Consider the following 13723-nt stretch of genomic DNA (forward strand, 5'->3'; position numbering starts at 1 on the left):
AAAAGAAAATACCTGGGAAAGGGACGGCGGTTTTATTAGTTGCACTAGGTCTTGTTGAGGCTATGGAATCACCAGAGGTGATTCAGAAAATAGGGAAATCTTTTTATCCAGAAAAATTCAATATTTCACTGGAAGAAAGGGAGCCCCTAAATTGAACGTGTTTGAAGGAAACTCAAATTTTCCACATTTTGAGGGGAGATTTTGGCATGTTTGGCTGAAAACTTTTGGGTGAAAATTAACAGAAATGTTTGGGCTTGTCAAAAACATTCATCTTTTCAGCTTTCCGTTTTCCAATGAAAAATTCAAAGTTTGTGAGGAAAGCACACACATTCTGCTGTCTGGAGAAATATGTACTTTCTCTTCTTGTTGGACAGAGGTTATAGGTTTCTACGTGAGAGATAATAGATAGCAAGATTGAAAAAAGAACCGATTCAAGGCAATGTTTGGAAAATTCAGATATAGGCCAACATTTTTTAAGCTTGGTTTCTAAAGAGAAGATTAGAAAACGTTGCTTTTATTCAATATGGTGGTCCCATTCGTAGGTCAGTAATGTGTCAGCATCAGGAAACCATGGAGATATTTCAATCAGGGTGCGAGGACTTTGAATTCTGAGCTTTAGCTTTTCTAGCTTCTTTTGGTGGAACAGGTAGTTGAGACGAATTTCATGCTAGAGCCACTTCCGCCTCCGAGGCTCAACCCGCCGATGCCTCTTCCGCTTCCAGAGCTGAAGCTGCTTCCTCCAACACTGAGCCCACCTCCCAGGCCAAGACTGCTTCCACCTCCAACGCAGACACCGCTTCCACCTCCCATGCCGAGACCGCTTCCACCTCCAATGCAGACACCGCTTCCACCTCCCATGCCGAGACCGCTTCTGCTTCCATACCCACCTCCAACAGTTGAGGTGACCACAGCTGCAAAAAGAAAGCACCGTGTGTTTAGATCTCACCGGATGGTGGCCACTGAGTGGCAAATGGAGACTAAAGCAAGGCAGTTTGTACAATATATATATTCAAGTGACTTACAAATATTCACTGCGCCTACACCATCTCCACACAGCCTGTTAGGGAAGAGAAGAGAGGAAAGTAAGAATTCAAGTGATGTCCATTGACATTGCTGGTTGAAAAAGGCAGAAAAATGTCCATGACATTTTTCATCAAGTAGTTGAATTTTTGTGCGGAAAACAGACACTTTCCAGGAAAATTTTCAGTTAGCCAAAAACCCCAGTTTTCCAACTAAAAAAAAAAGTTTTGACAGAAGCCTTTTGACCAGCCTTCAGGGTTTTGTTTGTTTTTGACATTTCAAAAAATCAAAACCTCTCTACACACTGGCTGACAAACAAAAATAATTTCAAAAAATATTTTTTTAAAATTGCTAGTATATTTCATCCAAATTTCAAAACTTTTTGACCAAGTTTTTCATTAACATTTTAATTGATTCCAGCATAAAGAGAAGTTGCTTCAGGGGGGAGTTTTCAGAAATGCTGAGCACCTGCAGTTCCCATTGACCTCATTAAAATCCGGACATGAATGTGCTGCATTTCACCCACCTGCTCTCCTCTCCTTCCAGCAGCTTCCTGTAGGTGGCGATTTCGATATCCAGCGCCAGCTTGACGTTCATCAGCTCCTGGTACTCCCGCAGCTGACGCGCCAAATCTCCCTTGGCCTTCTGCAGGGCATCCTCCAGCTCAGCCAGTTTGCCCTGGGCATCCTTGAGGGCCAGTTCACCGCGTTCCTCAGCCTCAGCAATGGCTGCTTGCAGGTTGGCGCACTATGGCAGAGAAGAACATCGATCTAAACTTCCGTAGGAAACATCAAACCATTCTGCCTTCCCAGTACGCAATTGTCTGGGTGCAGATCAAGCTGGAATAATCTATGAGCATCTCATCTCTTCCCATCAACTTTTCTACAGTTCGGAATAGATCATCAGCTGGTGTAAATTTTCTGAGCTCCATTAACTTTAGCAGAACGTGGCTGATTGACACCACTGAAAATTTGGCTCTCTGTGTTTCAATCTAACATGTTTGCAATCATTTCCAGGGGCTGCAATGGGGGAAACATTAGGGATAGTATCATGCAGCTTAACCCTTTGAAGTCCAGATTGCCAGCTGGCCTAAAGCGCATTGACTTCATTGACACTGAGGTTCTGGCCCTATATTATTTATTCATTTTATTTAAAAGCAGAAAAATCTGGTCAAATCCTAGTGGCATTTTTACTTTGAGACCAAAGGGGCCAGATTCAGTTCTGGTGCAGCAGAAATCAACGGGGTTCCACTTGGCCTAAGGCTTGGAACTGCGAAAATGAAGCACCCGCCCACAAAATACCCTCCTGTGTTTTCCGGAGCGCCCTACCTGTCTTTTCACATTGTCAATTTCATTCCGCAGTCTCTGGACGATTCGGGTCAGCTCTGAGATCTCATGCTTGGTGTTGCGGAGGTCATCCCCGTGTCTGCCAGCGGTAACCTGCAGCTCTTCATACTGCCGTACACAAAGGGACACACAAATCACGTTAAAGTCCATTTTGTTTGGGGCAGGCGTTGCATGGTATTACGTGTGTGCAGTGACTAGCACAATTGGTTACCACCTAATCCCTGATTGGTCCCTCTGAATGCTCAGTGACACAAATCAGGAAGCACAATAATAGTGATATACAACTGAACGTGCAGCGAGTTGGGACTCAACCCTTTGTTGGTGTATGGTGACTCACCTTAGTTTGGTACCAAGATTCAGCCTCAGCTCGGCTCCTGTTAGCGATCTCCTCGTACTGCGCTTTGACTTCAGCAATGATGCCGTCCAGGTCCAGGTCTCGGTTGTTGTCCATAGACAGAACGACGGAGGTGTTGGAGATTTGCGTCTGCATCTGAGCCAGTTCCTGCAATTCATGTCAATATTTGGGCGAACGGTGAGTCAAAGAGACTTTTCCTCATTCGTAGACAACTGAACTTTTTACTATGTACCATACGCAGAGGCTATAACCTAAGGTAAGGAGCTGCCACTCAAACAACTATCAGGAACAGTAAAGACAGCCCATGTCATTGCAAAAAAAGCTTCAGAATTTTGGACGTCACTGGGAAACCTCATTTGAAACCCATGAAAGAGACCTCGTGCTGCTAGCACTTACCTCTTCGTACACGGCTCTCAGGAAATTGATCTCATCAGTCAGGGAGTCCACCTTGGCAACCAGCTCCACCTTGTTCATGTAGGCACCATCCACATCCTGAAAGACAGTAAGGGACTGAAATGAGCGAAGCACTTTCATTACCAGGCCAGCAACGTGATTAGCTCCAAACTCATTTTCTAGAGGAGAATAAATGTAAAGGATTTTCTAATAGCTGTTAATAGTGTTGTGGCTGAAGGGCTGATCTGAGAGGTCTGGTGGTTAAAACATTGGACTGATGCTCTGAAGAGCTAGGTTCAGTTCCCAGGTGTGCCACAGATTCCCTATGTAATGTTGGACAAGCCCCTTAGATCTTCCTGTGCTGCACTTCCACTGGGCTAATAATCCTCCCTTTGTCTGTCTTCTCTATTGCAAGCTCTTTGGGGCAAGACCTGCCTCTCTCTGTGTGTTTGTACAGCACCTTGCACAACGGTGCCCGGATCTCTAGCTGTTGCTGAAAGACAAACAGTAATAAGGCTTGCATTACACAAACGACACTCACCTTCTTGAGCGTCACAAAGTCATTCTCAGCAGTTGTGCGCTTGTTGATTTCATCTTCGTACCTAATGGAACAGGGCAGAGGGAACGTTTGTGTAGGCAAGTAACTGACCAAGATCATTGCAGCCTGTTAGAATAAACTTCCCCAAGAGCATTTTGTGTGCGTGCTAATCTCAGCTGTCACCAGGATCTGAATTTTAGTTTTCAGGATAACTCAGGCAATGATCCGTGTGTCTACGCTAACCCAGTTAAAACATGCAAACTGACGTCTATAGAAAAGTACTCCAGATCAGTGGCTCTCAACCTTTCCAGACAGCTGCACCCCTTTTAGGAGTCTGATTTGTCTTGCGTACCCCCAAGTTGCACCTCACTTAAAAACCACCTGCTTACAAAACCAGATATTAAAATACAAAAGTGTCCCAGTGCTGAAAAATTGATGACTTTCTCATTTTCTCCATATCATTATAAAACAAATTGATTGGAGTATAAATATTGGACTTACATTTCAGTGTATAGTATATAGAGCAGTATAAACAAGTCATTGTCTGTATGTAAATTTAGTTTGTACTGACTTCGTTAGTGCTTTCTATGTAGCCTGCGGTAAAACTAGGCACAGATCTAGATGAATACCCCCTGGAGTACATGTACCCCTGGTTGAGAACTATCACTCTAGATAAAACCTTCTGTTCTTTTCCTCTCTTTCTGGCAGTCAGTCATTCTCACTGCTTCTTCCCTTACAGTTTAAGGATGCAGTCTCCAAAAGTCTAATGCCCGTGAGTTATTTTACTCAGACCAATAAAATGCATTCATAACTCTTTGTAGATTCTGCACCTAACGTGTCATCTACAAAATACTGTTATACCTGGACTTCTTGTCCCTTCACTCTATAGAGAGATTTTTAGCCTTTCCAATTAACCATGGGAAAGTGATATAATACATATACTATAAGATAAAACAAAGAGGAGTCCTTGTGGCACCTTAGACACTAACAAATGTATTTGGGCATAAGCTTTCGTGGGCTAAAACCCTCTTCATCAGATGCATGGAGTGAAAAAGCTTATGCCCAAATCAGGGGTGGCTCCAGGCACCAGCACGCCAAGCGTGTGCTTGGGGCGGCACGCCACGGGGGGGCGCTCTGCCAGTCGCCACGAGGGCGGCAGGCAGGCTGCCTTCGGCGGCATGCCTGCGGAGGGTCTGCTAATCCCGCTGCTTCAGCGAACCTCCTGCAGGCGTGCCGCCGAAGGCAGCCTGCCTGCCGTGCTTGGGGCGGCAAAATACCTAGAGCCATCCCTGGCCCAAATACATTTGTTAGTCTCTAAGGTGCCACAAGGACTCCTCCTTGTTTTTGCTGATACAGACTAACCCGGCTGCTCCTCTGAAAACCTCCCTGGCCACTCAGTAACAGACCTGAAGGTGGCAATTTTGCAACAGAAAGACTTCAAAAACAGACTCCAACGAGAAACTGCTGAGCTTGAATTGATTTGCAAATTAGATACCATTAACTCTGGTTTGAATAGAAACTGGGAATGGCTGAGTCATTACACTACTTGAATCTATTTCCTTATGATAACTATCCTTACACCTCTTGTCAACTGTCTGTAATTGACCATCTTGATTATCACCACCAAAGTTTTTTTCCTGCTGATAACAGGTCATCTTAATTAATTAGCCTCTTAGAGCTGGTATGGCATCTTCTCTGTATGTATATATATATGTACTCTTCTTATATGTTCCGTTCTATGCATCCGATGAAGTGGGCTGTAGCCCACGAAAGCTTATGCTCAAATAAATTTGTTAGTCTCTAAGGTGCCACAAGGACTCCTGTTCTTTTTACGGATACAGACTAACACGGCTGCTACTCTGAAACCTCTGAAAACTGTCACATTATAAGATGTAGCTCTCTAGTGACCTTGCAATTGGTGACTTGTTAGTCTTGTCCCTTCCTTATCAGACTGATATTACCGTGTGGATGTACTATTTTTTTTATTTAAGCACCCCTGATACTATGGTGATGGGGCGCAGCTAGGGAGATGGACTTACCTGTTCTTGAAATCCTCCACCACGTTTTGCATGTTGTTCAGCTCCCCTTCAAGTCTTCCTCTCTCATTCAGCAGGTTGTTCAGCTGCCTCCTGAGATTACCGATGTAATTTTCAAAGAGGGGCTCAATGTTGTTTTTCACGGTTTTTTGACCCTGTTCCTGCAGCAGGCTCCATTTGGTTTCCAGCACCCTATTTTGCTGCTCGAGGAATCGGACCTGAAAAGCACAAGGATCCAGAAGATGCTAAAATGGTTCCATAAAAGTATTAAAATAATATGGGTCATCCAGGTTAACTCCCATGCATGTTTAGGGTCCAATCCTGCAAGGTACTGAGCATTTCCTGAGAGATGCTGAGTGCCCTCCGTGCTCACTGAGCTCCTATGAACTAGTGAGCAAGACTGGCAGTCGTAAGGAAGATAGTCAGGGCCAGATCTTCAGCTGGTGTAAATGGGTGTAGCAAATTTGACTTCACGGATCTTGCCCATATTTCAATCTAATTAGAAGCCAGTTCCCCTGTTCCTTATACCATATTCCTCCCCACTGAACAATCAGGACAAGACAGCGATGAAATCTTATATCCTCGCCATTTACACCTGTGCAAAGTGGGTTTTTAAATGATGCCAGGACAGATTGGTTGCCTTTTGCACACGTGCAAATGATGACACGGGGGACAAGGCAGGAGAAAAATAATCCCTTAAGTGGAAAATAAATCTAAAATATTTATTACTGGGCTGAGTACAAAAAAGTCCACAAGACAGTTTAACATTTGCTTTCACCACTAATGCATGCGGATTGGTCAACAAGAACATCAAGGTTTTCGTTATGCTCCTGTTTCTGCTTGTTCTGGCAAATCTGATGCAATCAACAAAGAGATGACCAGGATGCTGTCAGGTAGGTAAGTCCTCAAAATACCTGGACTTTAAAAGAACCACCTAACTCTAATTGCATTGTTTCAATGTTACCTTTCCAATTTAACAAGAAAATTCAAGTCTGGAGGTGTGGTTCCCTGATAGCTTAAATGGGCAGGGCACCGCTGACTGGCCATTTGACAGCTCCGTGATTAATAACACAAGATAATAGTCAGTAACTGCCTTTACAGGCCAGATGCTGATGTCAACTGCAGTGGACTGATAGACCTGACCCAAATGAGTGGGGTTATGCCAGATTCGCCCCCAGGCTCTGTTCGTGGATGAGCAGACAATGCTGATAAGGAAACGCAATTGTTTTTCCTCCCCACTGAACAATCAGGGCAAGAATTTGATGAACTCTTATATCTCACCTTGTCAATGAAGGAGGCGAATTGGTTGTTGAGGGTCTTGATTTGCTCCTTCTCCTCTTTACGCACCCTCTGGATGGTGGGGTCGATTTCCAAGTTGAGAGGTGTTAGAAGGCTCTGGTTGATGGTCACTTCTTGGATCCCACCAGGTGGACAAACAGGGAACCCAAGGCCAACTCTTCCCCCACCAAACCCAGCGCCAGCTAACCCATAGCCGCCGCCTGCTCCGCCACCGAAACCGAATCCGTAGCCAGCGCCACCAGCAAAACCAGCTGGGCCTGGAGCGCCACACAGAAAGCCACCGCTGCTTCCAGCCATGGAGATTCTTTTAGATCCGCCTAGGTTGTAGAGGCTTCTGCTACCAAAGCAACTGCCACCGCCAACAACCCTGCCAGCGCCAGTGCCAGCGCCAGCGCCGCAACCTCCGGCCCGGGCTACAGAACAGGAGCTGTAGCTGGTGCGGCAGCTGTTTGGGATGATGGCAGAAGAGGCACTGAAGCCCTGTTTTCCGCTCTGGAACCTTACAGTGGATTGGCGAGACATTGTAGCTGGTCTGGGTAAAATGGAAGTAGTGGAAGGAAGGAAGGAGTGAGCTTTCTGGAGAAGAGAACAGAACAAAGAAGAATAGGCTGAACCTCTGTTCTTTAAGGGCCGAGGCTACCTCTTTTATTTGCTTGAGGAACTGGGATTGGCTTCGCGATGTGAATTATCTCCCTGATTAATTGGGCTTGGTATGCCCTGCAGCGTTCTGAACAGTGAGGTCACTCCACCTACACGCCCCTGTCTAATGAAATAGTTGCATTTCGGAGCAACACTCCTGCCGTTTGGAAATAACTGTCGCCGTTTGGCCTCTGCGTAGGCAATAAGAAAGGCAGTGTCAAAGAGTTCACGGCGTCTGCTCGTCATTTGGAGCCCAGAGAACAAACTGCCGACATGTCTCGCTGTAACACTGCTTGTTCAGCCCTTACGCGTTGCCATTTCCAAGCCTGGTCCCAGCACGCCCATCTTGACCTTAAAAGCAAGGGGTTTTCACCTGTGTTATTCAAGGCACAAAGCTAGCATTTTATAAGATACATTTATAAGATTTAAATTTATTTATAAGATAAATAATATGTTCAATATGCCAAATGGGTTTCCTCCGGTCACTGCAGCAGAGAGAGAGAATAAAACTTTCTGTTCTAGATTTTTTAACCCTTTCGTTTTACATGAGACTTACATACTCCCATGGAACTAGATTTTCAAAAGGGCTCAGTTCCCAGAGAGGGCCTAAATCAGAGGTGGGCAAACTACAGCCCACGGGCCACATCCGGCCCCCCCCAGTCGGGTTCATCTGACCCTCAAGCTCCTGCTGGGGAGTGGGGTCTGGGGCGTGCCCTGCTCCCGCGCTCCAGCCGGGGAGCGGGGTCGGAGGTCGCTCCATGTGCACGTGCTGAGGCTCCCTGGAGCAGCAGCATGTCCCCCCTCCGGCTCCTACATTGAGAAGCAGCCAGGGGGCTCCACGCGCTGCCCCTGCCCCAAGCGCCACCCCTGCAGCTCCCATTGGTTGGGAGCTGCGGCAAATGGGAGCTGCAGGGGTGACACCTGTGGCCAGGGCAGCGCACAGAGCTGGAGAAGGGACATGCCGCTGCTTCCAGGCGCTGCTTGAGGTAAGCGTCACCTGGTGCCTGCACCCCTGACCCCTCTCCCGCACCCAACCCCCCTGACCCAACCCCCCTGCCCTAGCACCCTGAACTCCTCATTTCTGGCCTCACTCCAGCCTGCACCCCCAGCCAGAGCCCTCACTCCCTCCTGCACCCCAACCCCAGTTTCATGAGCATTCATGGCCCACCATACAATTTCCATACCCAGATGTGGCCCTCGGGCCAAAAGGTTTGCCCACCCCCTGGCCAGATTTCTAATGCTGAGCTCTTTTGAAAATGTATCCATAAAGAAAACCCCATAAAACAGAGGGATCTGGTGGAAGGGTGGCCATGGCAGGTAGCGCTGGTGGAGAATGTGTCACCGAAAGGGTGAGTGACCAAAATTTGCTGACCCGTCAAAACTATAATAATGGCTTTTTTTTAAAAAGTTCCACATTGTGGAAATGGCCCTTTTGGACAGTTTGGAAAACAAATGTTTTTTGGCGGGTTGAGGGTTTCCCTTTCAAAATTTCACTTAAATTCTCCTAAAGAAAAGGAGAACAAAATGTCAAAAATCAAAACAAAAAGGTTCAGAATTTTCAAATGAAATGTTTCAATGGACCTGAACGGACTTTTTTTTTTTTTCCACTTTCTGGGTTCACAAAAATTGTTGGGACTTTGACCTTTTTGTTTCGATCTGGAAAGAGAAAATGTTTCAAAATCTAGAAAAATCATATGGGATTGAAAAACCTGCCGGAGTGGTAGGTGAATAACATTGGTGCAATGTTCAGAGTGCTAAATCAAGCAACTGAAAACAAATCAGGGAATTCCAGAAGGTAATGCCACTCCAGCAATGGTAACCCAGCAGTACAGTATATTTTACAGTATGTGTTCAAAACAAAGACTGATACATTAATGGGCTCTATGTCTGAATCTTTTCCGTAGGGTTACATCACAAGAACTTCCTCCCATATAGCAAAGATTGAACCAGGCGTTCTCTCCCTTTTAGTATCAGAGGGGTAGCCGTGTTAGTCTGGATCTGTAAAAGCAGCAAAGAGTCTTGTGACACCTTATAGACTAATAGACATTTGGGAGCATGATGCATCTGACGAAGTGGGTATTCACCCACGAAAGCTCATGCTCCCAAACGTCTGTTAGTCTACAAGGTGCCACAAGACTCTTTGCTGCTCTTCCTTTTAGGAGTATGAGACTAGCAGGATGGTTGCAACCTAGGGAGGTGGTGGAATCTCCATCCTTAGAGGTTTTTAAGGCCCGGCTTGACCAAGCCCTGGTTGGGATGATTTAGTTAGGTATTGGTCCTGCATTGAGCAGGGGGTTGGACTAGATACCTCCTGAGGTCTCTTCCAACCCTGATATTTTGTGATTCTAACCCTTGACACAAATGTTTGCCATCTCCCTGGGAGTCATGACATCCCCCACCATCCCAGGTTGTGAGACGCTGCATTATGTTATTTTCTGATGTGCAAAAAAAAAAAAGGAATAGAAAATACCACACATGCCAGACCCCCAGCTGATGTAAAGTGGTGTTGCCCCACTGGCATCAATGGGCCGCACCCCACAACTGGTGTAAATCAGTGTGGCACCACTGAAATCAGTGGACCACAGCGTCAGCGGGGGTAAATTGTCAGAGCTTCTCTGAAGTCAATGGACTTTGCACTAGCTGCCCATCTGGGCACGTGTGTGGAGAACGGTTGAGATAACGTTGCTAAAACAGCCTTGACTGCCCTGAGTTTTGAGTGACAAGGCAGGTGAAGTAATATATTACCACACCCACCTTGCCCCTCTGATATCCTGGGACCCACACTGCTACAACTACACTGTGTTTTGAGTGTCTGATCTCGCAGCTTGGTTACTCCATTCGGGATATTTTGTATGTATTTAGGCTGAGATTTTCCACAGCTGCCATTAAAATCAAAGGAAACCGGGTGCACGCGTCCCCTAGCTTGCTTTGAAATAGCTCAGTCTTCGTTTCTTTAGAGGGAACAAAGAAGGAGATTGGCACCTGACGCTGCTTTGACAATCAAAGCTGGCTCTGTGGCACTTGAAAAACTCTCTTACCTGCTGCTATTCTCACTGCACAGTATATAGACCCTGATGGATTTTCCAGGAGAATTTGTAAACTCTTTAAACCAGGTGCTATACACATAGATGAGGGGTGGCCAACCTGAGCCCGAGAAGGAGCCAGAATTTACCAATGTACATTGCCAAAGAGCCACACTAATACATCAGCAGCTCCCCCATCAGCTCCCTTCTGGTTCCCAGCACCTCCCGCCCACCGGCAGCCCCGCCAATCAGCGCCTCCCGCTCACTTCCCACACCTCCCGATCAGCTGTTTCCTGGTGTGCAGGAGGCTCTGGGGGGAAGGGGAGAAGTGAGGGCATGGCAGGCCCAGGGGAGGGGGCGGGAAGGGGTGTAGTTGCCACACCTGTAAAATTAAGGAAATCGTCCGCTGAGTATGTTTAATAGGCCATTTTCAAATAGTCATATCCCTGTTAGATTAAAACCATTACCCTGCCGCCCAATGAATCAAAGACACTAGTCCTTCATTAGGACAACCGCCTTTCCTAATTTTGCCATTCAAACTGCCGCCCGTTTTGCTGTAGCCTTGCCTCAATAGGATATTTTTAATCCCAAAAAAAACAACGGAAGACTTTTAATTCACATTTTCTGGGATGCAGTCACCGTGCAGCAGAAAGGGGCTCATTTTGGAAGGTGGTGAATGCTTTGTGAAGACAAGGGGGTTAGAACTGAAACTGGCTTGCAATACTATGTATACCGGCTTCTAGAATGCAACCTGCTGATTTTTTGTACTTGTGTGTAGTCAATTGTTACCAGTTCTCTTTGGCTCTTTTCATCTAGATTGTCACTGCACATGGCAAGGAGGTTTAGCAATGGCAAACGTCTTTCTTGGCTGTTTGCTCCAGGCTCCTCTTCCTGCAAGCCACCTGCTTTGCTTTTGGATTCACAGTGGATTCAGCTGGCAAGGTAATCTGGGTTTTGTCCAGTTTCAAGCTGACATTCATGCGGGGGGATGTTTTTAGACAGTATGTGCATTCCAGCTAATTCAAGAAGTATATGATTCATGCCGAATCTGTTTACACAGGCAGAGTGATCTCACAAACACATACCCCTGGGAAACCTCCAGTCCTATTGTTAACATGCCTAAGTATCAGCAGACTGTAATAATGAGATGGTGAAACGATTAGGGATGAGTCCTGAATGGCAGTGAACACCCTGATCTCCCACTAACTTGCAATGGGGACACACATCTGTAATCCCAGAAAGATTTTGTGTTCTGTACTGATGTGTGTTCATCTTTGTTTCTCTAAAACCTATTGAGTGAAATATTATTTTTAAAATATGAAACGCTAAATGTCAAAAAAAATTTATGAGAGACAAGGCGGGTGAGGTAATATCTTTTATTGGACCAGTTTCTGTTGGTGGAAGAGACAAAGTTTTGAGCTATACAGAGCTCTTCTTCATGTCTGGGAAAGGTAATCAGAATGTCACAGCTAAATACAAGGTGGAACAGATTGTTGTAATGAGACATAAAACCAGTGTCTCTACTGAGTCCATGATTTTGAACATATGAACATAAGAATGGCCATACTAGGTCAAACCAAATGTCCACCTAGCTCAGTATCCTGTCTTCCAACAGTGGCCAATGCCAGGTGCCCCAGAGGGAATGAACAGAACAGGGAATCATCAAGTGATCCATCCCCTGTCACCCAATTCCCAGCCTCTGGCAAACAGAGGCTAGGGACACCATCCCTGCCCATCCTGGCTAGTAGCCATTGATAGACCTATCCTCCATGAACTTATCTAGTTCTTTTTTGAACCCTGAATTTCAGCTCCCAGGCTTGTCTTTTGAAGGTGTTGGGCAGGCTTGCTTTGAGGACGAAGACTGAGGTGTCAGATATGGAGCCACCACTTTGTGAAAAGTCATCAATCACCGGTGACAGGGTGTTTTTGTCTTTTATCGTTTTTCTGTGCGAGTTCATTCGAGAGTGTAGCGATTGTCTCGTTCCACCCACATTGTTGTTGGGGCGTTTGATGCACTGGATGAGGTACGTTTTTTGCAGCTATTATACTATAAGCGTGGACTTTTAAGTTAAGCTAGGGACAGATTCTGCAACCTTCACTCGTGTGAACACCCCACCGGGGCCTGATTCTCTTCCCATTTACACACCCTGTGCTTCCAGGCATGTGAACAAGTGCACCTTTCTGAGGCCGATGCCTGCTTTGATATTGGGTGAATCTGGTTTTAAGATAGGGTCTCCCCTCTCATTCCCCAGGCCTGTTCCAGCCTCTTTGTACCAGTCAGTTGCAGTCAGTGGAGTTACAGCCACGTAAAACTGGTGTGAGAGGACAAGAAGGCTCGTTGAGTTCCCGGCAGCGGCAGCTCCCGGCACCAGTGCACCAAGCACGTGCCTGGGGTGGCAAGTCGCGGGGGGCACCCTGCCAGTCCCTGCGAGGGCAGCAGTCAGGCAGCCTACGGCGGCTTGCCTGCGGAAGGTCCGCCAGTCCTGTGGATTTGGCGGTAATTTGGCAGCAGGTACGCTGAAGCCGCGGGACCAGTGGACCTGCGGCAGGCAAGCCGCCGAATCCGCATTACCAGCGGACCTCCCGCTTGCACGCTGCCGAAGGCTGCCTGACTGCCGTGCTTAGGGCGGCAGAAAAACTAGAGCCGCCCCTGGTTCCAGGACGATTGCAGGACATGGCCCTAGAGATATTATTCCCGTAGCCCAGATCCCGAAAACAGTCATAGGTCAAAGCACACAACAGACCCTTTGGTACACTGTAGCAGGGTCCACGTGCCCAGTGAGTGCGTCGTAGATTGACACCCCAACTCACTGTGCACCGAGTCTCCATGTAGACAAGCCCTCATGGTTAGTTATCTCATAGACTCGCCTTTGCACTAATATCTCACACGAGTGTGTTAGACTAGCAATGCAGGTGGGTCAACCAGGCGTTGCAGCTTGCAAACTTTTACTCATCTGAGTAGACTTATTCACAGTCCCAGAAACCACGAGTAAAGGATAGTCCCATAAGGAAGAGAATGCAGGATCAAGCCCAAAGGATATTTGATTTGCAGACAATATTCTGGGCTTGATTCT

The 13723-nt window shown here is 46.6% G+C and overlaps 1 protein-coding gene across 3 annotated transcripts; it reads right to left on the bottom strand.

Annotated features, from left to right (window-relative positions):
• Positions 1-624: 624 nt before the first annotated feature.
• LOC123353917 (keratin, type II cytoskeletal 5-like) lies at positions 625-7509 on the bottom strand. Of its 3 annotated transcripts, none has more exons than XM_044995408.1 (10): positions 6970-7509; positions 5692-5906; positions 3656-3716; positions 3118-3213; positions 2704-2868; positions 2349-2474; positions 1547-1767; positions 1023-1057; positions 876-911; positions 625-779 (listed from the first exon to the last, which is right to left on the bottom strand). In XM_044995408.1, the coding sequence occupies exons 1-10, from the start codon at positions 7507-7509 to the stop codon at positions 625-627; spliced, it is 1650 nt and encodes a 549-aa protein (XP_044851343.1). The 3 variants fall into 3 exon arrangements, with proteins under 3 accessions (XP_044851343.1, XP_044851342.1, XP_044851340.1); XM_044995407.1 differs by having other exon boundaries at positions 852-911; XM_044995405.1 differs by having other exon boundaries at positions 625-911.
• Positions 7510-13723: the final 6214 nt, after the last annotated feature.

This window comes from Mauremys mutica, chromosome 20 (assembly GCF_020497125.1).
Source record: "Mauremys mutica isolate MM-2020 ecotype Southern chromosome 20, ASM2049712v1, whole genome shotgun sequence".
In the NCBI taxonomy this organism is placed as follows: domain Eukaryota; kingdom Metazoa; phylum Chordata; order Testudines; family Geoemydidae; genus Mauremys; species Mauremys mutica.